The sequence below is a fragment of the Chroicocephalus ridibundus genome, chromosome 17 (assembly GCF_963924245.1).
Source record: "Chroicocephalus ridibundus chromosome 17, bChrRid1.1, whole genome shotgun sequence".
In the NCBI taxonomy this organism is placed as follows: domain Eukaryota; kingdom Metazoa; phylum Chordata; class Aves; order Charadriiformes; family Laridae; genus Chroicocephalus; species Chroicocephalus ridibundus.
Window position 1 is genome coordinate 6,860,572 of NC_086300.1, and position 22,396 is coordinate 6,882,967.

At 65.6% G+C, this 22,396-nt stretch overlaps 1 protein-coding gene across 5 annotated transcripts; it reads right to left on the minus strand.

Moving 5' to 3' along the window:
• Positions 1-2,115: 2,115 nt before the first annotated feature.
• FMNL1 (formin like 1) lies at positions 2,116-22,358 on the minus strand. 5 transcript variants are annotated; one of them, XM_063354516.1, is made up of 28 exons: positions 22,164-22,358; positions 14,957-15,040; positions 14,602-14,685; positions 14,447-14,520; positions 13,765-13,848; positions 13,345-13,485; positions 12,342-12,467; positions 11,975-12,083; positions 11,652-11,728; positions 11,474-11,567; positions 11,056-11,130; positions 10,443-10,553; positions 10,181-10,330; positions 9,986-10,087; positions 9,611-9,872; positions 9,121-9,420; positions 8,879-9,000; positions 8,188-8,390; positions 7,682-7,916; positions 7,514-7,582; positions 7,288-7,368; positions 6,070-6,199; positions 5,798-5,961; positions 5,445-5,546; positions 5,085-5,177; positions 4,829-4,952; positions 4,467-4,558; positions 2,116-3,612 (listed from the first exon to the last, which is right to left on the minus strand). In XM_063354516.1, exons 1-27 carry the CDS (start codon positions 22,341-22,343, stop codon positions 4,467-4,469), a joined length of 3,468 nt encoding a protein of 1,155 aa, XP_063210586.1. In that variant the 5' UTR covers positions 22,344-22,358; the 3' UTR covers positions 2,116-3,612. The 5 variants fall into 5 exon arrangements, with proteins under 5 accessions (XP_063210586.1, XP_063210585.1, XP_063210588.1 ...); XM_063354515.1 differs by lacking the exon at positions 4,467-4,558; XM_063354518.1 differs by lacking the exons at positions 4,467-4,558; positions 12,342-12,467.
• Positions 22,359-22,396: the final 38 nt, after the last annotated feature.

The window sequence follows — 22,396 nt, forward strand, 5'->3', positions numbered from 1 at the left end:
TAAATAGGGCATTTTTTTTTTATTTTTTTTTTTTCTTTCCCAAAAAGAGGAGCCTGGTTTGATTAAACTCTGCCGTATTTTACTCTAGTTCTGGGAGGGAGGCAGGGAGAAGTCATTTCTGGGTATGAATCCGGGATTTGCTAAACACACTGGCATCTCTCTCTGTTTCCCAGCACCTCGTCCCTTTTCCTCCTCCCGTCCCATCCCGGGTGCGGGGATTTGCCCTGCTGGGAGCTGCTGAATCTCCCCCTCCATGTGCAAAAGTAGGTCCGCGCTCCAGAGGCGGTAGGTTGGGCAGGGAGAGCTCCGGAGCTTCGCCCCCCCGCCTTCCCCCAAGTGCCGCTGCCGGCGCGGGAGCCCTTTGTCTCCACCGAGGTGGTGCCTTCCCTTCCAGTTAAATCGTGGCAGCGGAGTGGAGGCAGTGCCAGCGAGCCGGTGGGGTCGGGTATCTTCAAACATCAGCCCCAAATGGAAGCCGGGGCGAGGGGGGGGGGTTGTTATCGCGTACCCGTCTTTGTGCTGTGAACACACAAGTCAGATCCATTGGCCACAAAAAAAAAATTTTTAAAAAATGGGTGTTTTGGCGCTAGACTTCCCTGTCAAGATACGGATCAGCTCAGGGAAGCGCTAGACCTCTTGTCCTCTGCTGACAGCCCCGCTGGGAAGGAGCTTCTGCTGGGCCTTTGCCCCGGACTTTGCCTCCCCCCCGAGCCCTCTGCTCCTCCGCGCTGGGGCGGGCAGAAGCTGCGGCCTCCTCGCCCGGGTACGTGTCTATGAGGTGCCTGGGCTCTGGTAGCCTTCTCCTTAGGGACACTCGTGTAGTGAGAAGTGGGACTGGCCCTTGGAAGAGCCACAATTCCTGGCTTTTCATAGAATCACAGACTGGGTTGGGTGAGAGGGACCTTAAAGGCCACCCAGTGCCACCCCCTGCCCTGGGCAGGGACACCTCCCACCAGCCCAGGTTGCTCCAAGCCCCGTCCAACCTGGCCTTGAACCCCTCCAGGGATGGGGCAGCCACAGCTTCTCTGGGCAACCTGGGCCAGGGGCTCACCACCCTCACAGCCAAGAGTTTCTTCCTCAGATCTCATCTCAATCTCCCCTCTTTCAGTGTAAAACCCTTTCCCCTCGTCCCATGGCTCCCCTCCCTGATCCAGAGTCCCTCCCCAGCTTTCCTGGAGCCCCTTTAAGGGAGTGGAAGGGGCTCCAAGGCCTCCCCGGAGCCTTCTCTTCCCCAGGCTGAGGCTTTCCCCTTCTGTTGTTCCGTGGCGCTCTTTATTCGTCAGGTTTTTCACCCATTAGATCACCCCTGCCAGAGGCTGCCAGGCCAGGCCGGGGCTGCAGGGCTGAGCAGAGCCTTGTCGTTGCCCTACCCCCGGCTGCAGTCAAGGGCAGGTCAGAAATACTGAAAAAAAATGTTCAAAGCCACCGCTCCTGGTAGCTTTTCCTTACACCAGAGGGCACGCGTTGTTAATGGAGCAACAAGCTCGTGCATCCATCCGTCTCTCCCTCCCTCCATCCTTCTCTCCTTCCATCCATCCCTCTCTCCATCCCTCCCTCCCTCCCTCCATCTATCCCTCCCTCCCTCCATCCATCCCTCCCTCCATCCATCCCTCTCTCCCTCCATTCATCCCTCCATCCATCCCTCTCTCCCTTCATCCATCCCTCTCTCCATCCCTCCCTCCCTCCCTCCCTCTCTCCACCCCTTCCTCCCTCCCTCTCTCCCTCCCTCTCTCCATCCATCCCCCTCCCTCCATCCCTCCCTCTCTCCCTTCATCCATCCCTCCCTCCATCCATCCCTCTCTCCATCCATCCCTCTCTCCATCCCACTCTCCCTCTCTCCATCCCACTCTCCCTCCCTCCATTCATCCCTCTCTCCATCCATCCATCCATCCCTCCATCCCTCCATCCATCCCTCTCTCCCTCCCTCCATCCCTCCCTCTCTCCATCCATCCCTCTCTCCATCCCACTCTCCCTCCCTCCATCCATCCCTCTCTCCCTCCCTCCCTCCATCCATCCATCCATCCATCCATCCATCCATCCATCCATCCCTCTCTCCATCCCAGTGTCACCCCCAGCAAAGCCTCACCCCATCTCACAGACGAGTCCTCTCTCCCTAGACTCGTTTTATTACCCGTTCTGCTTTACATTAAACAGGCCTTCAGTATATAAAAATAATGTATACAAATTAGCAGTTAAATGGTTTACATTTCTGGCTTAAAGGCATTTATAAGTTACACATTCACGTCCCTTCCCTCCCCTCGGAGCGATAACGGAGCCGGTCATTGGCGCGTAGCATCTTAATTACAGCAGGAAGCAGTCGCTGCTCTGGCTCACGGCGAGGACTCGCCCCGCTCGGAAAGCTGGGGCTGGCGGGGATACACACGGCGGCCCCGCGATGGGGCGAGCGGGCGCCGTTTAACAAAGTCAATGCATTAATTGCGACAGCGCGCGGTTGGGATTGACCCAGCAGCAGCAGGGCAGGGGAGGAACCGAGTCCAGCGCGTTATTTTGGGAGGTTTGCGCAGTTCTCCGGCCTCTCTCCTCCCACGGGATTCCCGCAGGGACCCCGCAGCGGTTTGGGAGGGGGGTTGGTGGCTGCAGGGCGCATCCTACAGCTGCAGGTACCGGGGAGCAGCCTCGTGCTCCCCGAGGGCCCGCGGCCACTGGTGACCCCGAGAGGCTCCAACCCCGCCAGCGGCGGCGGACGCCGGGGATGCAGGAGGATGCAGGAGGGTACCATCTCCCAGCGACTTGAGGACAATAAATCCCTGACCCTGCTGCTGACGGTCGGAGCTACGGAGCCTCCCCCGCGGTGAGGAGCCGCTCACCGCAGCCTGGGGAGACCCTGTACGTGGGTGTCCCGGTCCCTGCCCCCGTAGCACAGCGAAATTTTTAAGGAAGACGTATAAAATCACTGTAAAATAGCACCCCTGCCAGCTCCTGGGGGACGGCAAGTGCCCAGGCTGGGATCTTTGCAGCAGGCTCCTCGCTGGGGAGGAGGCGCAGCCTGTGCCCGCCGGGCTCCGCGGTGAGGGCACGGCTCTGGAAGGGCTGGGGGAGACGGGGGGAGATGTGTGGGGACCGCTGCGGCCCTGTTTTTTTCACACACACCCCCCCCCATCCCCTCCTGCAGCGGGAAATCAAAGGCACCAGCGAGCTGAGGGGCACAGGGCTGGCCCTGGGACGGGCGTGCAGCGGAGCAGCTCTGGGGCAGGGATGGGGCAGCCCCTCTTTTCCTTCCAGGACAATTCGGAGGGCATTCTGTGTGCCCCCCCCCGCACCGCCACTCCCTGCCCGTGCCCGGGAGGGTCCCCCAGCCCGGAGGAGAGGAGCTCAGAGACATTGCGAAGCAAGCACCGGGGGATCCCCGCGCCGGACACGCAGGGTGGGAGCTGGCACGCCAAGGAGCTGGGAGCGGGCACCGTCCCTCTGCCCCACATCGTCCCAGGCTGGCGGGTCGACATCCTGCGGTCCCGTCTGCGTGGGGGGAGGATGGTCCTGTCCCCGGTCACAGCGAGATGTCCGGCGTGGCCTGCAGGCTCTGCCCCACAGCCCGCTTCTTGGCGCTGCCGCGGCTCTTGTCCGCGCGCCGGTAAGGGTTGTTCCGCAGATCTGCAGCGGGGAAAAAAGCCGGAGGGTGGCTGAGCGAGGGCTGGGACCCTGGCACCCACCCCCCCCACACACACACACACCGCCCAGGAGTCACCCCCGCTTTGGGTACGAGGGTGCTCGGGAGGAGCCCGGCCGGCTGCAGGCAGCGACGGGAGGAGCAGCAGCTACAAACAGCCCACCCCGGGGCACCCCGTCCCTCCGCCCCGTCGGTGCCCAGCACCTTATCACGGGGCTGGGGCTAATGCCATGATGACACCACCCGCCCCCCAGCCGCCAAGGGTTGCCGCCTTTCAGCGTGGGGCAGAGTCCAGCCCGTGCTGAGGGGACTGGAACCCCTCTCTGATGGAGAAAGGCTGAGGGATTTGGGTCTCTTCAGCCTGGAAAAAAGACGGCTGAGGGGGGATCTTATCAACGCTGATAAATACTGAAAGGGGGGGTGTCAGGAGGATGGGGCCAGGCTCTTCTCAGTGGTGCCCGGGGACAGGACAAGGGGTAACGGGCACAAACTTGCCCCTGGGAAGTTCCATCTCAACAGGAGGAGGAACTTCTTTGCTGTGAGGGTGGCAGAGCCCTGGCACAGGCTGCCCAGAGAGGTGGGGGAGTCTCCGTCTCTGGAGACATTCCAACCCCGCCTGGCCGCGTTCCTGTGCCACCTGCTCTGGGTGACCCTGCTCTGGCCGGGGGTTGGAGGGGATGATCTCCAGAGGGCCCTTCCCACCCCGGCCAGGCTGGGATTCCGTGATCCGCCACGCAGCCGGAGGGGACGATGGGCAAGAAACCCAGGAGGGTGGCAAAGCCCGGCAGCCCCCGCCTGCGCCGTGCCCTCGCCCCCGGCCCCGCTGCCCCCACGTTACCTACAGAGGACTCTCCTCATTGAAGCTCACATCGCAGAAGAGCCGGGACGAGCGTTTGCCCGTCCGGGCCGTGAAAGGAACAGTTTTCAGAGCTGAGCAGAGCGACCCAGAGAGACAGCGAAGAGGAGGAGGACGAGGAGGAAGAAGCAGAAGAGGAGGAAGAGCGATGAGACAGGGCAGAGAGCGCTCAGCAGCTTTGCCGCGTGGGATGGGAAGGTGCTACAGGGGGGTTTGGTCCCCACCATGGGGCTTGGTGGCCCTACGGCTCCCGGTCATGGCAGCCCCCCATCGCCGAGGGTCTCCCCGCTGGCTCCGAGCGCTGGCTCTGCTGCAGGGGGGCGGGGGGACGCCCAGCCGCTCACCTGAAATAATGTCCTCGATGGCCCCGTCTTTTCCTTCGTAGATGAGCGGCTCCTTCACCATCTGCTTCTTCTTCAGCTCGGCGATCATGTCCATCTGCTGCCGCTTGGCTTTCTGGATGGGCAGCTGCGGTTGGGGACAGCACGGGGTGAACGGAGTGGCCTCCCCCCCCGGCCCCCAACCCCCAGGACCTTCCCCACCACGCAGCCCCCTCGGGGCTGTCCCCCCAGGACCGAGGGACACCGGGGGCACCTTCACCTCGGGCTGCTCCTCGCTGCCGGGGGGGCTGGATTCTGCCTCTTTGGCCGCCGCCTCTTGTTTCTTCCACAGCTCGATGTCCTGCTCCGCTTTCTTGGGAGAGGCACAGGGAGGGTGCGCTGGGCCGGGGCCGGGGGGGGTCCTGCAGCCCCCACAACCTCCCCTCGGCAGCCCCCAGCTCACCCCAACCCAGCTCCGGCATCTCCCACCGCCCCCACGGGCAGCACCGAGCCCCCAGCTCACCTGGGGCTTCTGCTGGTTACCCCAAAGTGGGGTCAAACCCCCACCCCCCACCCCGCCCTGCCCCCAAATCCCCTCCCAACCCCCAGAAACAAGGCACCCCCCCCCGTCCCTTCCTACCTTGTAGGCTCTGATGAAGCGCATGAACATGGGGAAGAAGGTTGTGGGGGGGCTGGTCTTGGGGTTCTCCCCGAAGTACTCCACAGCCGACTCGTACGCCTCCTGCGGGCAGAGACACCCCCACCGGGGGGGGCTGGGGCCAGGCCGCATCGCCCACTGCCTCCTTCCAGCCTCTCCCACCCCGCCGTCCCCCTCCGTGTCCCCCCCAGCTCTCCTGCTGGAGCCACATCCCAACCGGGACCTCTCCCACGGGAGCAGAGGGCCACCCTGGGGTGTCCCCACGTAGGAATTAGGGGGGTGGGGGGGTGGGGCCCAATCCTGCCCCGTGACCCCACACCACCCGCAGCCCCCACCTTGGCGGTTTTGCTGTCAGCCTGCAGCTTCTCCATCACCTCCGAGTTGACCTTGAGGAAGTCCTTGAGCACGGGGCTGTCGTCCTGCCGCATGAACTCCTTGCGGGTCAGCTCCATCCCCTGCTGCAGGCTCCGCACGTCCTGCAACACGCCGTCCAGGGAGACTGCGGGGAGGGCGAGCAGCGCCGGGGTCAGGGTGGGCTCGGAGACCCCCCCCACACCGGGGCTGCAGCCTGCCCTGACCCCCCCCTGCCCGGTACCCTGGGTGCTACCTGTGCCCGCCTTGTCGAGGAAGTGCAGCTCGGTGTGGAAGCCGGTGAGCTCAGGGTACTTCTCCATGATCACCCGCACCAGGTAATGCAGCAGCGTTTGCTTGCGGTCCGTCGACTTCATCTCCAGCAGCTGGGAGAGAGCGGCGTCAGCCCCGACCCGCGTCCCGCCGCCCCACCTCACCTCTGCTCAGGGCGGGCTCTGGGCGCCCTCCATCCCCACGCTGGCTCTGCATCCCTCCATCCCCAGCTGCTCCCTCCATCCCCGCAGCTGGTTCCCACATCCCTCCATCCCCAACTGCTCCCTCCATCCCTTCATCCCCAACTGCTCCCTCCATCCCTTCATCCCCAACTGCTCCCTCCATCCCTCCATCCCCGCAGCTGATTCCCACATTCCTCCATCCCCAACTGCTCCCTCCATCCCTCCATCCCCAACTGCTCCCTCCATCCCTTCATCCCCAACTGCTCCCTCCATCCCTCCATCCCCGCAGCTGGTTCCCACATCCCTCCATCCCCAACTGCATCCCTCCATCTCCACAGCTGGTTCCCACATCCCTCCATCCCCATGGCTGGTCCCTGCATCTCCCGATCCCCACAGCTGCTCCCTGCATCCCTCCATCCCCATGGCTGATCCCTGCATCCTTCCATCCCCACAGCTGGTTCCCCCATCCCTCCATCCCCGCGGCTGGTCCTTGCGTTCCTCCTTCTCTCCATATCTGGTCTCTGCATCCTTCCAACCCCACGGCTGCTTCTTGTCTATCTCCATCCCCTTAGATCCTCCCCAGGTCTCTCCAACATTACAGATGGTCCCTGCATCCCCCATCCCCGCAGCTGATTCCTCTGTCCCTCCATCCCCACGGCTGGTCCCTGCAGCCCTATAGATGCTCCCCATGCCTCTCCAGCCCTACAGATGGTCCCTGCATCCCCACAGCTGAATCCCGTGTCCCTCCATCTCCACGGCTGGTCCCTGCAGCCCTATAGCTCTTCTCCATGCATCTCCAAACCCTACAGACGGTCCCTGCGTCCCTCCATCCCCACAGCTGAATCCCGTGTCCCTGCACCCCTATAGCTGCTCCTCGCATCCTTCCATCCCCACAGCAGGTTCCCAGGTTCCTTCATCTCTACAGCTGGTCCCCGTGTCCCTCCGGCCCTGAGGTGGTCCCCGGGCGGTGACAGTATCCCCGTACACCAGGAGACCGGGCGGCCCCGCGCCCACCCTACCGCGTCGAGGCTCTGCAGACGGAAGCCGTAGGCTGCCCCGCGCTTGCTGCTGTTCATGTAGTTCCCGAAGGCCAGGACGATCTGTGGAGACACAACGGCTCAGGGACACAACCTGGCACGGCCGCGGCACCCCGGGGAGGGGCACGGTGCCTACACACGCCCTGGCAGCACCCGCCCCAGCCTGACGTCCCCCCACCGTGGCCACCGCACCCTGAACGCCCCTCACCTCGAGGATGTTGCGCAGTTTGCTGGAGGACTTGAGGGACATGGAGGCGGCGATGATGGCGTTGAGTTGCTGCGGGTGGGAGGAGAAGCGTGTGAGTGTCGCCGCAGGACGCCACCCCCTCGCAGCCCCCGCCACCCGCAGCCACCTCCTGTCCCCTCCGACACCCACCGGCATGAGCAGCTGGGCCGTGTCGTTGAAGTTGCCCAGGAAGATCATGACGTTCATGCGCTCGGCCAGGCGCGGGATCTTGCTGAAGCGGATCATGAACTGGTCCTCGTCTGAGAGCTCCTCCAGCGGCTGCTGCTCCCGCTCAAACTTCCCGATGAGCGTCCGCTCGTACTCGGTGGGCAGGAAGCGCAGCAGCAGCTCCAGGAAGTCGAGGCTCAGGGCTTGCTGGTCATACCTGCGGGTGGTGGGAAGCCCCGGCACAGCCAGACCCTCAGCAGGTCCCTCACCACCCTCTGTCGCCCATGGCTGGTTCCCATCTTCCTTCCATCCCTCCATCACTGGTCCCTGCATCCCTCCATCGCTGGTCCCTGCATTCCTCCATCCCCACAGCTGATGCCACCACTCCTCCAACTCCAGCACACCCCACACCATCCCAACCCCTCGGTGTAACTGGGCTTGCGCCCAACCTTCTCCTGACCTTCTCCCATCAAGGAGGGGACACTCACGTCTCGATGGCTGTGCAGATGTCCTGGATGCTGCGGCCGCCCTTGCGCAGGGTGATGGCCAGGTTCTTGGCTCGGTTGGACTCCATGAGGGTGACCTTGCTGGGAGCCTTCTGCGTGGCCTTCACCTTGAGGGCACTGATGTCCAAGGCGGGGCCCTGCGCCTTCGTCTTGAACTGCTCCTCAAAGTCACTCATGTCCAGCTCCTGTGGGGAGACAGGGCTGAGGGCACGGTGGCGAGGTGACGCAGGACATCTGGGACGAAGATGGGGCCAGAGGACCGGGACAAGGGGGAGAGGAGTAAGAGGACGAAGGTAGAGCAAGGGGATGAGGTCAACTTGAAGGGGTGAGGATGGAGCAAGGGAACAAGGACTGGGACAGGACAACAGGACACAGGGAGGGGGTAAGGAGGGGATGAGGTGACCAGAGGATGAAGATGAAGAAGAAGACATGGACAGGATGTGAGGATGAAGCAAGGGGACAAGGACGGGGTGACAGGAGGACAGCAGATCCCATGTTGTCCCTCTCCATGGCACCAAAGAGCTGCTCCAACCCCCAGCTCCTCCAGCAGCAACGAGACACCACAGATGGGGGCAAGGTGGGCACGGGGGGCAACCTCAGCACGGCTGTGGCGTGGACCGGGGCACGGGCCCACCCTGTGCCCAGACCCCCCCAGGCCCCCCTGTGTCCTCACCTGCAGCACCTTCTCGTCATTGAGCTCGGTGAAGACGGTGCCATCGATCTGGCTCGGCTTCAGGGCCACCCAGTTGAAGACAGGCATACGGAACTTGGTCTGGATCGGCTTCTTCACCTTCACTGCGGGGGGACAGGGACCGGGGACATGTCACAGGGTGGGGGGGGATGTCCTGAACCCACCCCAGGGTGCCCCCAAGCCCTCGCTGGGGGACATCCCCACCATCCCTGGGTCACACTCACCTGAACCGCCGGCGGCGGGGGGGGCACCGGGCCCAGCTGGGAGCTCCCCACCGAGGGGTGGGGGCGGTGGAGGCGGGGGGACGGGACCCTCCAGCGCCCCAGGCAGCGGTGGGGGGGGTGGTGGCACTTGGGCGCCCGGGAGCGGAGGGGCTGGAGGGGGGACGGTGCCGGGGGGCAGCGGGGGCGCGGGGGGCAGCGGGGGGCCGGGCTCAGCCCCCGGCAGCGGTGGGGGGGGCGGAGGCGGGGGGGGCAGGGGGGCGGCGGGTGCTGGCGGGGGAGACGGGGCCGGAGCCGGAGCATCTGCAATGGAAAGAAGAGGTGGGTGAGATGGAGCCACCGCCACCTTCCCTCCGCCACCGAGTGACCCGGCGTCCCCGGGCACATCCCCCTGCCTCAGTGTCTCTGCCCAGACACACGCTGCCACCCCTCCTCTGTGCCGGGTGTCCCCGTCGGGAAAGGGACATCACGGGCTGTCACCGTCCCCCCGCACCTGTGGTATCTGTGCCGGTGGCAGCGGTGGCGGTGGCAGCGGTGGCGGTGGCGGCGGTGGCCTCTCCGGTAACCACGGGGGCTGCTGGGGTTTCTATGACGACGGGGACAATTTCGATGGCGACGTCTCCGTCGGGCCCACGCAGGATCTGCACCAGCCCCTTCTCCTCCAGCTCCGCCAGCCGCCGCTCCAGCGCCAGCCGGTAGCACTCCTGGGGCTGCGGGGCCGGTGGGCTGGGTGGCCGCGGTGGGCTCAGCTGCTCCTGCAGCGACGACAAACCCCGGCACGTCACCGGTGTCCCACCGCACCCCTTAAACCCCGGCCCCCCAGGCACCCGTCCCTTCCCACGGCGCCGTAGCCCCCATGGCTGCTCACCCGCAGCGCCTCCAGCTCCCGCCGCGCCTGGCTCAGCTGCTTCTCCAGCTCCGCTATCTTGGCCATGGAGTCGTTCTCCGCATCCTGCAGCTTCTCCGTCAACTGCAGGGGACGAGGCGGCGGCGCTCAGCCCCATCCCCGTCCCCTCCCTCAGGGCTTGCGTCAGCAGCTCCTGCCCACGCGCCCACGTCCCACCTGGTTGACGTGCTCCTGCAGCTCCTCCATGTGCTCCAGCACGGCCGTCTTGGTCTCCGAGTCCTCCAGCATGGCCCCCACGTCGAAGACGTTGTCCAGGTAGGCTTGGATCTGCACCTGCAGCTTGTCGCTCTCGGTGAGACGGAGGGTCTGCCATGGGACAGCCGGTGGCACCGTCACGGCCGGCGGTACCCCCTCCAGCGCCCTCCCCCGCGCCTCCGGCATCAGGGGCTCAGCGCCGGGGCGGCGCAGGATGACCCACCTCCAGGTAGTGGTCCAGCCCCAGGTGGGTGAACTCGTACTGCAGGAAGACGCGGAAGTTCATGTTCTCCACCGAGTGCACCACGATGTTGATGAACTGCATGCAGGCCACCTGCGGGACGGGCACAGGCTCAGCGCGCGGCCACCGGCACGGCTCGGTGGCCCAGTAGTCCATGGGGACACGGTTCCCTGGGGACTGCACAGTGGATCGGTGGCCCTCGGGGACACGGCGCCCCTGGGGAATTCATGGTGGTTTCACAGCCCTGGGGACTTGGGGAAGGACCAGCGGCTCAGCAGCCCCTGGGGACGTGGTGCCCTGGGGACAGTGTGATGGCTCAGCAGCCCTTGGGGACACAACGGTTTGGGGACAGCACGGTGGCTCAGCAGCACCTGGGGACACAACGCCCCGGGGACAGCACAGTGGCTTGACAGCCCTTGGGACGCGGCACCCCGGGGGTGGACGAGCAGCCCTTGGGGACACAACTTATTGGGGACAGCACTATGGCTTGGCAGCCCTGGGGACATGGCACCTCCAGGACAGCATGGTGGCTCGGCAGCCCTTGGGGACACAGTGCCCCAGGGACGGCAGAGCACCAGCCCCACCAGCCGCTCACCATGAAGTCGATGTTGGTGTCCTCGTTTCGGAAATACTCCATCAGCTTCTCGAAGCGGTTCTTCTCCCCGCAGACCTGGGGTGGGAGCAGGGGGCTGAGGGCCGGGAGGGACACGGCCAGGGTGGGCACCCAGGGGAGTGGCATGGCAGAAGGCACCCACCGGTGACACCATCCCAGCCCTGCCAGGTGCTGCCTAGCTCCTGGTCCGGCTGGGACATGGCCCTGGGGACGCACGCTGGCACAGGGACATCGAGCCCAACAGCTGGAGCATCCCCAAGCGAGTCACGGGATGGGCATTTTCAGGATGGAGGATGCCCCGGTGACGCAGGGCTCTGCCACACACGGGGAAACCGAGGCGCGAATCCAGCCGGAACACAGGTGACAGCGTGGGGACCGTGCATCCCTGCTGGGGACTCACCTCCTTGAAGTTGTCGAAGGCGGCCAGGATGATGTCGTGGCCACCTCGGACCAGGCAGACGGCGGCCAACAGCTCCAGCACCAGCGCCTTGGTCCTGCGGAGACACGGGGTGCGAGGGGGTCGGGGCCGCAGGGTGGGCGAGGGGACAGGGACACGGGTGACAGGGGACAGGTCCTACCTGGCGTTCTTGTTGTTGAGGCTCAGGGTGATCTCGTTGACGCAGGCTGGGTGGTTCATCACCAGGCTGAAGCCAGACTTGGGGAGGGGAGGGAAAGGAGCGTTAAGGGGGTCACGCGTCCTCCCGTCCCACCCCAGGGATGCTCTGGGACATCCCCGTGCCGCGTTCCCACCAGACGTGAGGTTGAGCGAGGACATCTCAGACAGAGCAAGGGCTTGGAGAACGGGTCCCAGCCCAAACCCCGGCCCCGAAGACGGCACCGCAAGGGCCGGAGACTTTGGGGGAGCCCCGGGTGGGTCCCCGAGGACGCTGCCCTCTCCCACCTGGTAGTTCATGATGGCGCGGAGACACATGATGCAGACGTGGACGTCGTCCTTCTGGCTGACAAGGCGGGAGTTCCTCAGCGCCTTCCTGCTGTGCGAGGGGTTCAGCCTGGGCGGGCGAGAGGGCGGCTGAGCCGGGGCCGGGGCTGGGGCGGGGGGGGGGCGGCCGGCGGGGACGCAGCGCAAGCGGGGAGGTGGCAGCGCATGGGGTGGGTGGCAGCGGGGGCAAGGGGACACCAGGGGACCCACGGGAGAGACCCCGATATCCGCGCCCGTCTGCAAGCCCTGGGGCTGGGGGGACGATGGCGCGGGGGTGGGATGGAGATCGGGGGGCCCTTCGTGCGCACGGGTGGTCTCGGAGGCTCACCGGGGCGGGCAGGAGCTGCCGGGTGACCTGGGGCAACTGTCCCCATCGCTGCCCAGGGCGCTGCAGGGGACGCTGGGGTGGACGTGGCGGAGGAGGGTGTGGATGTGCTGGTTCGAGAGGCAGCAGCTGGAGGCGCGTTAGAGCCTGCAGGACAGGAGGGAGAAAGGGGGCTCCCGCGTGGCCCCTGGGACACCCCGGCTTGGGGACACGGCTGGGGGGGGGACGACAGCTGGGACACCCCCCCCCCCCTGCTCCTCGCGGGTGCCACATCACTCCTGACCTGCCCCTGGGGCTCGGGCTGGGGGGACACCTCGGCTCCTCCGGAGCTGCTGGCAGGCGGAGAGGGACCCCCGCGGTCCCCGAGGTGCCACGTTACGGCTCCCGGGGTGACCACGGCGGGGTGTCCCCTGGGACCTCCCCTGCCCGCCTGGGACGTCCCGCAGGCACCGTCCCCAACGCCGGTGACCGGCAGCGGGGTCCCGCCGGGGCGTCCCCGTCCCGCCAGCACCCCGTCCCCATCACCTACCGTCAGCGCGTCCCCCGGCAGCGTGCAAGAGAAGAGCGGGGTTAGAAGGGGGCTGCGGGGGCGAGCGGCACCAAAAGCGAGAGCCACCGGCCACCGGGACCGGCTCCGAGGCGGGGGCGCAGGCCCGTTCCTCCACCCCAGTTTTCAACCAGGGAGGGGTGTGATTTGCTCCCCCCAAAATCTCCAATTTTTGCTTATTGATGGGTCGCGGTGCTGGGCTGGGGGGACGGATCCAGCCCAGCCCCCGGCAGGGTTTATCCCTTGCGCGCACGCACGCACACGGGGACGTGGCTTTGTCCCTGTCCCCCCCCCAAAAAAAACCCCAGCGCTGGGGACCTATTTTTTTGGAGCGGGCCTGCGTCTTGCCCCTCTCCGAGCACGGCGCGGCCGGGGGTGCAGCGAGGCAGAGAGCGGGGGGACACGGCGCAGGGACGGGGCGGGGGGGGGGGACAGAGGGGACACGGGACCGTGCGTTACCTGACGGTGAGGTGCCGCACTTTGGAGGAGCCCTGGGTGGGGGACGAGGAGCTGCTTTTGTTCAGGTCCTCCAGCGACCGCTCCAGGACCTTGCCCTTGTCGGAGCCCGGGCTGCCGTTCTCGGCACTCTCCATGTCATACCTGGTGGCCCGTGGGGACACAGAGACGGGTGAGATGTGGCACCTCGAGACGGGCAGGGACAGTCCCCCCTGGAGTCCCCAGGGCTGGGGACGTGGGCACGGTGGTGTTGGGGACGCTCTGCTCCACCTCAGCCATGGGAGCGTCCTTAGCTCCATCACTCCGGTGATGGGGGAGAGCAACCCCAGGGACCCCCCCCGGCCCCTCGGAGCCTCCGGGGGAGGCTGATCCCAGCCTTGGGGACGAAGCGCCTTGGGGAAGGGGGACGTGGTGGGGACGTACGCGACAGAGCACTGGGCGAAGGCGAGATACTCCAGCAGCACGTCCAGCCCCTTGTTCTCCTCGTTGAGGAACTCCTGGACCCAGCTGGGGGGGGGAGCAGGGGGTTAGTGGGCTCCCCCAGCCCTCCTCATCCTCCCTCCTGCCCGCCCCCGGCAGAGCCACCCCCAGGCCAGAGGTCCCCAGCGAGGGGGGGACATGAGGTGGCACCGTGAGCTGGCACCTCTCTGAGGCAGGCAGGTGCCATGGTGACCCCCTGACGCACAGGGGACACAGCCCGAGGGCTCTGCTGCCACCACCGTCACCATGACGGGACAGCCCAGCCCTGGGTGGTGGGACCGTGGGCACCCGTGGCTCAGCCCCCACCACACCGCGGGGGTCCAGGGCCAGGTGGTGGTGGAGGCCAGGATCCATCCCGGCACCTGGGGGGACCAGGGTGGCACCCGCCCGGCAGAGCCAAAATGGGGTCCTACGGCACCCACGGCACAGCCGGGTGCTTCAGCACCTCCGTCCCCCCCTCAGAGCCACCCCAGAGGGGCAGGACGAGGCCACCAGCCCCCACATCTCGCTGTCACCCCCACGGCCAGTAGCCACCATCACGCCAGTCCCCGTCGCAGCAATGCTGGGGACGGCAGCGGCAGCGGCCGGGTGACAACGAGGACGCCCCCAGCTCCCCCTTCCTCACCCGATGTAGTTGGTCCTCAGGGAAATCTCCAGCTCCCGGAGCACCTGCGTCGACTCCTGCACTCGCCTCTTGAACTGCGGGATGGGGAGAGCCGTTGGCACCGTCCCCGCGCCCGACCCGGCATGGGGACAAGGGGTGGAAGGGGGAGCCCTCACCTTCCTGCTTACGCCACCCGTGTCCAAGTAGCTCTTCAGCTTCTGGATGTAGGCGGAGGGTGGGTTTTTCACCTGGAAACGTTCCTACGAGCCCCGGAGAGAGGCTGAAACCGGGCCACTCACCCACGGCACAGGGACGTGCCACCGTCCCCGCGGCAGCCACCGGCTCCCCATCCCCCGCCCCCGCCCCCTGCTGCAGATGCTCAAGCATCAATGTTTAATCAGGTCAAGAAGGTGCCGACTCATTAATGGAGATGGATGCTGGCCCTCAGCGCGTGCGGGGTTGATACCTGCGCTGCGAGTGGCACTCGGGGACAGGGACGGCACCGGGGACGCCGTGATGCCCAGACCTCACCTGGTCACAGATGAGCTCCCACTTCTTCTCGTTGTCGTACTGGTTGAGCAGCTTCATCTTGTCCGGGGGCAGGTTCATGGAGTTCTGCGGGGTGATGGGTGTCAGGGCTGGGGGGGGGTCACCCCCAAAAACACCCCCCGGGGCTGCGGCACCCACAGCTCACCCAGCGCCGGGTGTCCCTGCTCAGCGGTGGGAGGATGGGGACACCAGTAGAACGATGGGGACACCAGTGGGACGATATGGGCACTGGTGGGAGGATGGGGACACCGGTGGGGTGATGGGGACCCCAGTGGGACGATGGGGACACCGGTACCACAACACGGACACCGGTGGAAGGATGGGGACACTGGTGGGACGATGGGGACACCGGTGGGACGACGGGGACACCACCATTCCCAGGATGTCAGCATCCCACCAGCCATGGACCCATCAGCAACGTCACCAGCTGGGGGTAGGGCAGGGGGGGTTAGTGGGGGGACAGGTGGGAAAACTCGACCCGTCCACCCATGTCATGAGTGCACAATGCCCCTGGCCTCAGCCAGCCCCGTCCCGGCACAGCCACTGGGGGTGAGGGACAGGGACACGGGCTGGTGACACAGATGAGGAACCCGAGAGTCTGGGCCCCGCTCGAGGGTGATGGTCACCTCCAAGTGCCCCCACCGCGGGCGCGTGACGAGCCCGGCCAGTGAAATCAGTGTTTCTTTGGAGACATGATGTCAGGGCAGGGTCTGGTGTGTCACCACAGCCCTCTGTGCCCCTGTTGCACAACAGGGGCCCCCGCCGCCCTCCCCGGGGCCGCCCCGGCAGGACATGACGTGGTTTCCGCTCCCCGAACGGCACCAGGCGGCTGCCGAAACCGCTCCGCGCCACGGCCGGGGGCTGCGGGGGGCCCCGGGTGCAGCTCCTGCCTCTGGGTTGCTCGGGGACACAGCGGGTCCCTGAGGGACACCATGGGGTGACCAGCAGAGCCTTTAATGGGCCACCGCGGCCTGGGTCACGCTGGGAGCTCAGCCCATTTCATTGCCCAAAAGACCCATTTCTTGGCAATCTGACCCCGAGGGAAAAGCAGGAGTGGAGGCAGCTGCTGGCCCAGAGAGCCCAGACGGCACGTGGAGGAGACGCACAGCCCCAAATCACCCTTAACCTCCAGTTTTGGGGTCCCCTGATGTTGAGGATGGGGACGTGGGGTGCAAGCGCCCCTGGAACACCCCACGTCCTTGGGGAAAAGGCATCTCACGGGGGTTTGGTTGCCCACAGAGGAGCAAGTCCAAGAGGAGAGGTGCCACGGTGGCAGGCAGGAGCGGAAACCTCACCGCCCACCTCCGCCAGGGACCTGTCGAGCTGCTTTCGCAAGAAGCCAAAACCAGGGGACGTGGGCGGAGAGGAGCCGGCGCTGGGCTGGAGGTGGCCAGGGGACGGCTCGCACGGAGAGCTGGGCAGGGAGGGTGAAATTCGGCTGCGGGGTCAGAAATAGCCTCGTCACAAAGCTGCCGGGGCTGCGCCGGAGCTGCCGGTGGGTCCCAGGATGGGCAAGGTGGCAACAGCACTCAGATGTCCCCTTCGCTGGGGAGGCCCGTCCTCGTGGTCCCCAAGGTGCCACCATTGGGATGGATGAGACCCTCCAGGAGGGTCAGACAGAGGGACAGGGATGTGCCGAGAGGGACCGCGCACCCAAGCACCCCACCCAGGGCTCCGGCAGCACCCGTGGGTGCCCTCAGCAGAGAGGGGATGGTGGCACCCACCCCATGGACCACCTCCTCCAGTGACCACGTGTAGGACCTTGAAAAACCAGGACCAACCATCACCGGTGGGACAGGACCTCCCATGGTCACCCTGCCGCAGGGACACTGGTGGGGCGGGGGGGATGCTGGGGATGTCCCTCTGGAGGTAGCTCTGCCACCGAGCCCCACAGTCCTGTCCTCGCAAGCAGGGCTGGGCCGGGTGTCAGGATGTGGCACGGTTTGGGTACAAACTGGGTGGTGGCTGCGTCCCACCATGGCCCCAGTTGGGCACGTTGTGCCGGGGAGGGGAGGAAGTGGCTCCATTGTGGTCCCTGGCATCAGCCGGCAAAGCAAAGAAACCGGTTCTCGTTTCCTGCCGGGGAGGGGGGGGACCGATGTGGGGCTGGGCGGGAGATGTGGGGCTGGGCACCCTGGAGGTGGCAGAGGAAGGACTTGGTCTTCCACCTCCTTGGGGGATGAGGATGGAGAGGCCATGGGGACTTGCCCCCAGCAGCCTCATCCCACCTGCCTGTGCCGGGATGCTCTCCCGAGCCAGCATCCAGGGATGGATCCGGGCATCCAGGGGCATCCCTGTGCTGGGATGCTCCCCTGAGCCAGCACCCAGGGACGGATCCAGGGGCATCCCCGCGCCGGGATGCTCCCCTGAGCCAGCATCCAAGGATGGATCTGGGCATCCAGGGGCATCCCTGTGCTGGGATGCTCTCCTGAGCCAGCATCCAGGGATGGATCTGGGCATCCAAGGGGCATCCCGGCGCCGGGATGCTCTCCCGAGCCAGCATCCAGGGATGGATCTGGGCATCCCCGCGCCGGGATGCTCCCCTGAGCCAGCATCCAAGGATGGATCTGGGCATCCAGGGGCATCCCTGCGCTGGGATGTTCCCCTGAGCCAGCATCCAGGGATGGATCCGGGCATCCAGGGGCATCCCCACGCCAGGATGCTCCCCTGAGCCAGCATCCAAGGATGGATCTGGGCATCCAGGGGCATCCCTGTGCTGGGATACTCTCCTGAGCCAGCATCCAGGGCCGGATCTAGGCATGGGGGGCTGATCCAGCCACGCAGGGAGACCCCCGCAGCAGGACACCCTCCTCATCCGGCGGGGGCCAGATCCAGTCACCCAGGGTGGAACACATCCCCAGCACCTTCATCCCACCCCAGCACGGGGCTTCCTCATCCTCCCCCCAACCCTGCCAGCAGCGTCACAGCGTTACTGAACGGATGCCACCAAATATCATCCATCGAGGTGCCACGGAGACCACGGTGCCACCCCACCCACGCCCGGCGCCGGGACCCCCCCCCATCTCCGCCGAGAGGGGCCGTGGGGCTGAGCCGAGCTTCACCCTACACCTAAACCTGAGACCGGGGGGAGGCAAAGCAGCGCCTACATCATTTTCCGGTACGAGAAAAAAAAAAACCTTTTCGTATCGCAGCACCCGCAGCGCCGGGGGCTGCCGATGGGAGGGGACGGAGCTATTTTGGGTGTCAGGCACCTTCTTTTTGTTCCGCACGCGAGCGGAGCCGGGCTCTGCACCAAACCCCAGCGCAAAAAAAAAAAAAAAAAAAAAAAAAAAAAAAAAAAATTCAAAGCGGCCTTTGCGGAAGTGTTTGCTCTGCAAAAACACCAACCGACGCGGGCTGGAGCGAAAAGCAAGGCTGAGCCCAGGGAGCAGCGTTTCTGGGGCACGTGGCGGGGATGCGCATCCACGGAGCGGGGATGGGAAGCCTCCACGTGGCACGGGAGAGCATCCCGGTCCAGATGTCGGGTACCAAACCTGCCCGCCGCAGGGAAGGGGTTGGAGCATCCCTGAGATGGCGATTTAGGGGCTTCCACCGACCGGTTGGCTAACATCACCTGGTGCCCGGGCTAGTAGCCAAGGGACCACGGCGGTCCCGGGATGCTCCATCCCTCGTGGCCACGGAGCGCGATGCTCCCACCCAAGGGGGTTCGGGCTATGCCCAGCCCTCCCGTGGTGTCCCCTCCAGCGACCCCAACCGCCACCAGACCCATCCTCCAGCCTCTCCTCCAGGCTCAGCGCCAGGCACCCAGCAGGATCAGGCCCACCCAGGGCTCTCCCAACCAGCTGGGGAACGCTCCCGGGACCAGCTCATCCCGCCAGGGAGTCCCTGGATCCGGATGGGTCCCAACCCCACCACGTGCCAGGCAGGGACAGGCCGGTGGCAGAGCAGACGCGTCCCCACCGATGGCCGGGTCCTGCTGCGGGGGTGGCGAGGAGCGGGATAAGGGATGGGCGGCCGCTGCCGCCTGCTGCTCCCGGATCTATTTTAGGAAGAAGCAGAAGCTGCTCGTGGCACAGGCTGGGGGAGACCAGCCTCATCCAGCCACCGTGCCCGCATCCCCCCCGGCTGCCTGCCCACCCTGCCCCGCGCACGGGGCGATCCCTGCACCGGGACGGTCTCCCGAGTCAGCATCCAGGGACGGATCCGGGCATCCAGGGGCATCCCTTCACTGGGATGCTCCCCTGAGCCAGCATCCAGGGACGGATCCGGGCATCCAAGGGCATCCCTGTGCTGGGATGCTCTCCCAAGCCAGCATCCTGGGACGGATCCAGCCATCCAGGGGCATCCCTTCACTGGGATGCTCCCCTGAGCCAGCATCCAGGGACAGATCCCGGCATCCAGGGGCATCCCTGTGCCGAGATGCCCTCCTGAGCCAGCATCCAAGGACAGATCCAGGCATGGGGGCCTGATCCAGCCACGTGGGGGTCGGATCCAGCCATGCAGGGGGACCCCCGCACCAGGACACCCTCCTCATCCAGCCAGGGCCGGATGCCGTCACCCGTGGTGGAACGCGTCCCTCTGCCGGGATGCTCTCCTCACACAGCCAGGGCCGGATCCAGCTCTCAGGCCGCTTCCCTTCCTATCCAGGGCACGCATCCCCCCCTGGGGACACCCCACCGCAAGCCCCCGTGACACCCAGCTGGACCTGGCCACCGTGCTGGGACCGGCCTGGGGATGGATCCAGGGAAAGCCAGCCATCGGGTTTCTTTCCCAGTTGAGCCCAGGCCGACACCGCAGCCGGAGCTCGCTGGTGACCGGTCCCACCGCCGGGGCCAGCGGCACATCTGCAAACATCTGCAAACATCTGCAGCGGTGACGTTTGCCGCTCTCTCCTCCAGGAACCGGGAGAAGCGACGGCAAAGCCCCCGCCAGCAAAACCTCCCGGCCGGAGCAGCCCCATCCCCACCAGCTGCCGTCTCCGGGATTCAGCCGAACCCCCCCCCCAGCTTCACCTCCACCAGTCCCCCGACCCACACGTCCATTTCTATATTCCCGATTGCTCCCTCCTGACACGCGCAAGGGGGGAAAAATATCCCCATCCCAGCCCCAAAAACACTCCCCTTCCTCCGCTCCATCCCAAAAAGCCACCTCGGCGCATCCCGAGCCGCTTGGCATTGGGACAACCCTCCCGCCGCGCTGCCAACGCGGCATCTGCCACGGTGCCCTAGCTGGGAAGAAGCCAGTTTTGGGGGAATTAAACCTCAATTCCCCGTTTTCAGGCATGTGATGGATTTATCCGTCCCCTTCCTGGTGGCAGCTTGGATCCCCCGCGCTCCGCCGTTGGCTTTTCCGCCAAGCTTTGCCCCACCGGCTCTCCCAGTTTGGGATGTCCAGCCCAAAACCGGTGTGGTCGGAGGTGCGCTGGCAGCATCGCCGTAGCCATGGCAACGTGCTGGCTCTGGATCGGGCCCCACCGGGAGATTCCCAACCCCGTCACTGACCTCAGGAGATGGAAAAATGGAACCCCCCCCAGCAGTTGGGGTGGGCGAGGGTAGAGGAACCCCCCTGCCCCCATCCCCAGGGGGGGTCCCGCTGCCCCCCAGGCCGTGACAAGGGGGAAGGGAACCCGCCGAAGGAGGAAGCGAGATTGGGACAGACGATTTCACAAGACGCCCGGTTCCCGTCTGGCCCAAACCCAGCCCCCCCCACCAGGGCCTCCCCCCCCCGCCAGCTCCCGGGAAAAGGGCTATTCCCTGGGGACGGAGGGGGCCCGGGGTGGGGGGCGAGGACCTGGAGCAACATTGTCCCCTTTTTCGGATGGTTTTTGGGCTTAGGGTGTCCAACCTGCCGCCACCCGGCCGGGCGGAAAGCATCGTTTCCTGAGGCCTCGCAGCAGCAGCGGAAGCACCCCGAGGTCCCCGGGCGCCCGTCCCCTCCTGCCACCGCGGCACCCGGGAGCCACCCCAGTCCCCGCCACCCCTCCGGCACCCCCACGGGCACCATGGGGATTTCGGGGGGTCGCCGCCTCGCCGAGCCCTTCGCCGTTATCCCCCCCCGCCCCGGCCACAGCGATGCGAGCCAGCGATGCCCATCCCCAGAAAAAAAATCCTCCTTGGAAACACCACGAGATAAAAAAACGCTTCCGAATAATTTGCGCTCGGGGCTGGGATGCTGGATCCCACCCAGCAGATCCCGGCGTGCCGGAGCTTCACCCGCAGCCACGGGCTGGGCACCGGCTCCATCTCCCGCTGGGGGATCAAGGGATTAAAGCGGGAATTTTTTTTCCCCGCTCCCAATTATTATTTTTTTTTTTTTTTCCCCTCCCCTCCGCTGCGGAGCGTTTTCAGGGAGGGCACGGGATGGAGCGTGTCCCCCGGCTCCCGCGGCGGGACGGCGAAGGTCACGGCCGGCCGGCCGCGCTCAAGGACGGGGACACGGGAGCGGAACCCCCGGGGTCTCAGGGAGCTGTCACCCCCCCGGGGACGTGGCGCCGGCATCGCCCGCATCTCACCGCGGGAGCGATGCCGGGGAGAACGGCACCGAGGAGGATGAGGATGATGAGGACATCCGCAGCACCGGCTGCCTGCGGCGCGGCTCCCCGCCACGGCCCAGCGTCCCCCGGCAGCCGGGGTCACCCCGACACTTACGGGCTGGGTGTCCCCATGTGTCCGTCCCCGTCTCCCCCCCGCAACGAGAGCACCCGGCGTGGGGCAGGGCCCAGCACCCCCGTGAGTAACGGGGCGTGGGGGGGGTTGGGGTGGGGGGGAAGAGGTAAAAAATTAGGAGTAGTAAGGAAAATAATTAAATAAGAAATAAAATAAGGGATAAAAGTGATCAAACAGTACACAAAACAATAAAATAAAATGATAACCGAAACAATGCGATTAAATAATGGCATAAAATCACGGATAAGATAATATAGTGAAATAATAAAAATAAGAAAATAAAATAGTGGATGTAGTGAATATAATACAATAAAATAATGATTATAATAAGAAAGTGAAATAATTAATGTGATAATAAATTTAAATCAGCAATATAATAGAAAGAACGGGCATAATAATTAAAATAGTAAGACTATAAAGATGCTGCTGCTGATGATGACAAAACCGCCCGTAAAAAACCCGGGCAGGGTTCCGGAGCCACCCCCCGAAGCAGGGCGCCCCCCCCCCCGCCCCCCTCCATCCCTCCTGCCCCCCACCCCCCCCCGCGCCCCCCCCCCGCTCACCAGGACGCGGCCGAAGCGCTCCTCCAGCTCGGCGGCGGCGGGCATGGGCTGCCGGGCGGGCGGCGGGGCGGCGGCGGCGGCGGCGGCGGCGGCGGCGGCGGGGGGGGGCACCGGCAGCCGGTTGTCGCGGTTCTCCCGCCCCGCGGCCCCCCCCTCCATGCCCCCGGCCGCGTTGCCCATGGCGGGGAGCGGGGGGGGGCGTCGGAGCGGTGGGTCGGGGTCGGGTCTCGGAG

Excerpts from the sequence above, each read along its gene's own strand:
- FMNL1 (XM_063354515.1), bottom strand. The coding sequence starts at position 22,343 with ATGGGCAACGCGGCCGGGGGCATGGAGGGGGGGGCCGCGGGGCGGGAG. Across the intron at positions 10,331-10,442 it reads GGCTGGACCACTACCTGGAG|ACCCTCCGTCTCACCGAGAG; the intron begins GTGGGTCATCCT and ends GTCCCATGGCAG. Across the intron at positions 7,917-8,187 it reads ATCTGCACAGCCATCGAGAC|GTATGACCAGCAAGCCCTGA; the intron begins GTGAGTGTCCCC and ends CACCACCCGCAG.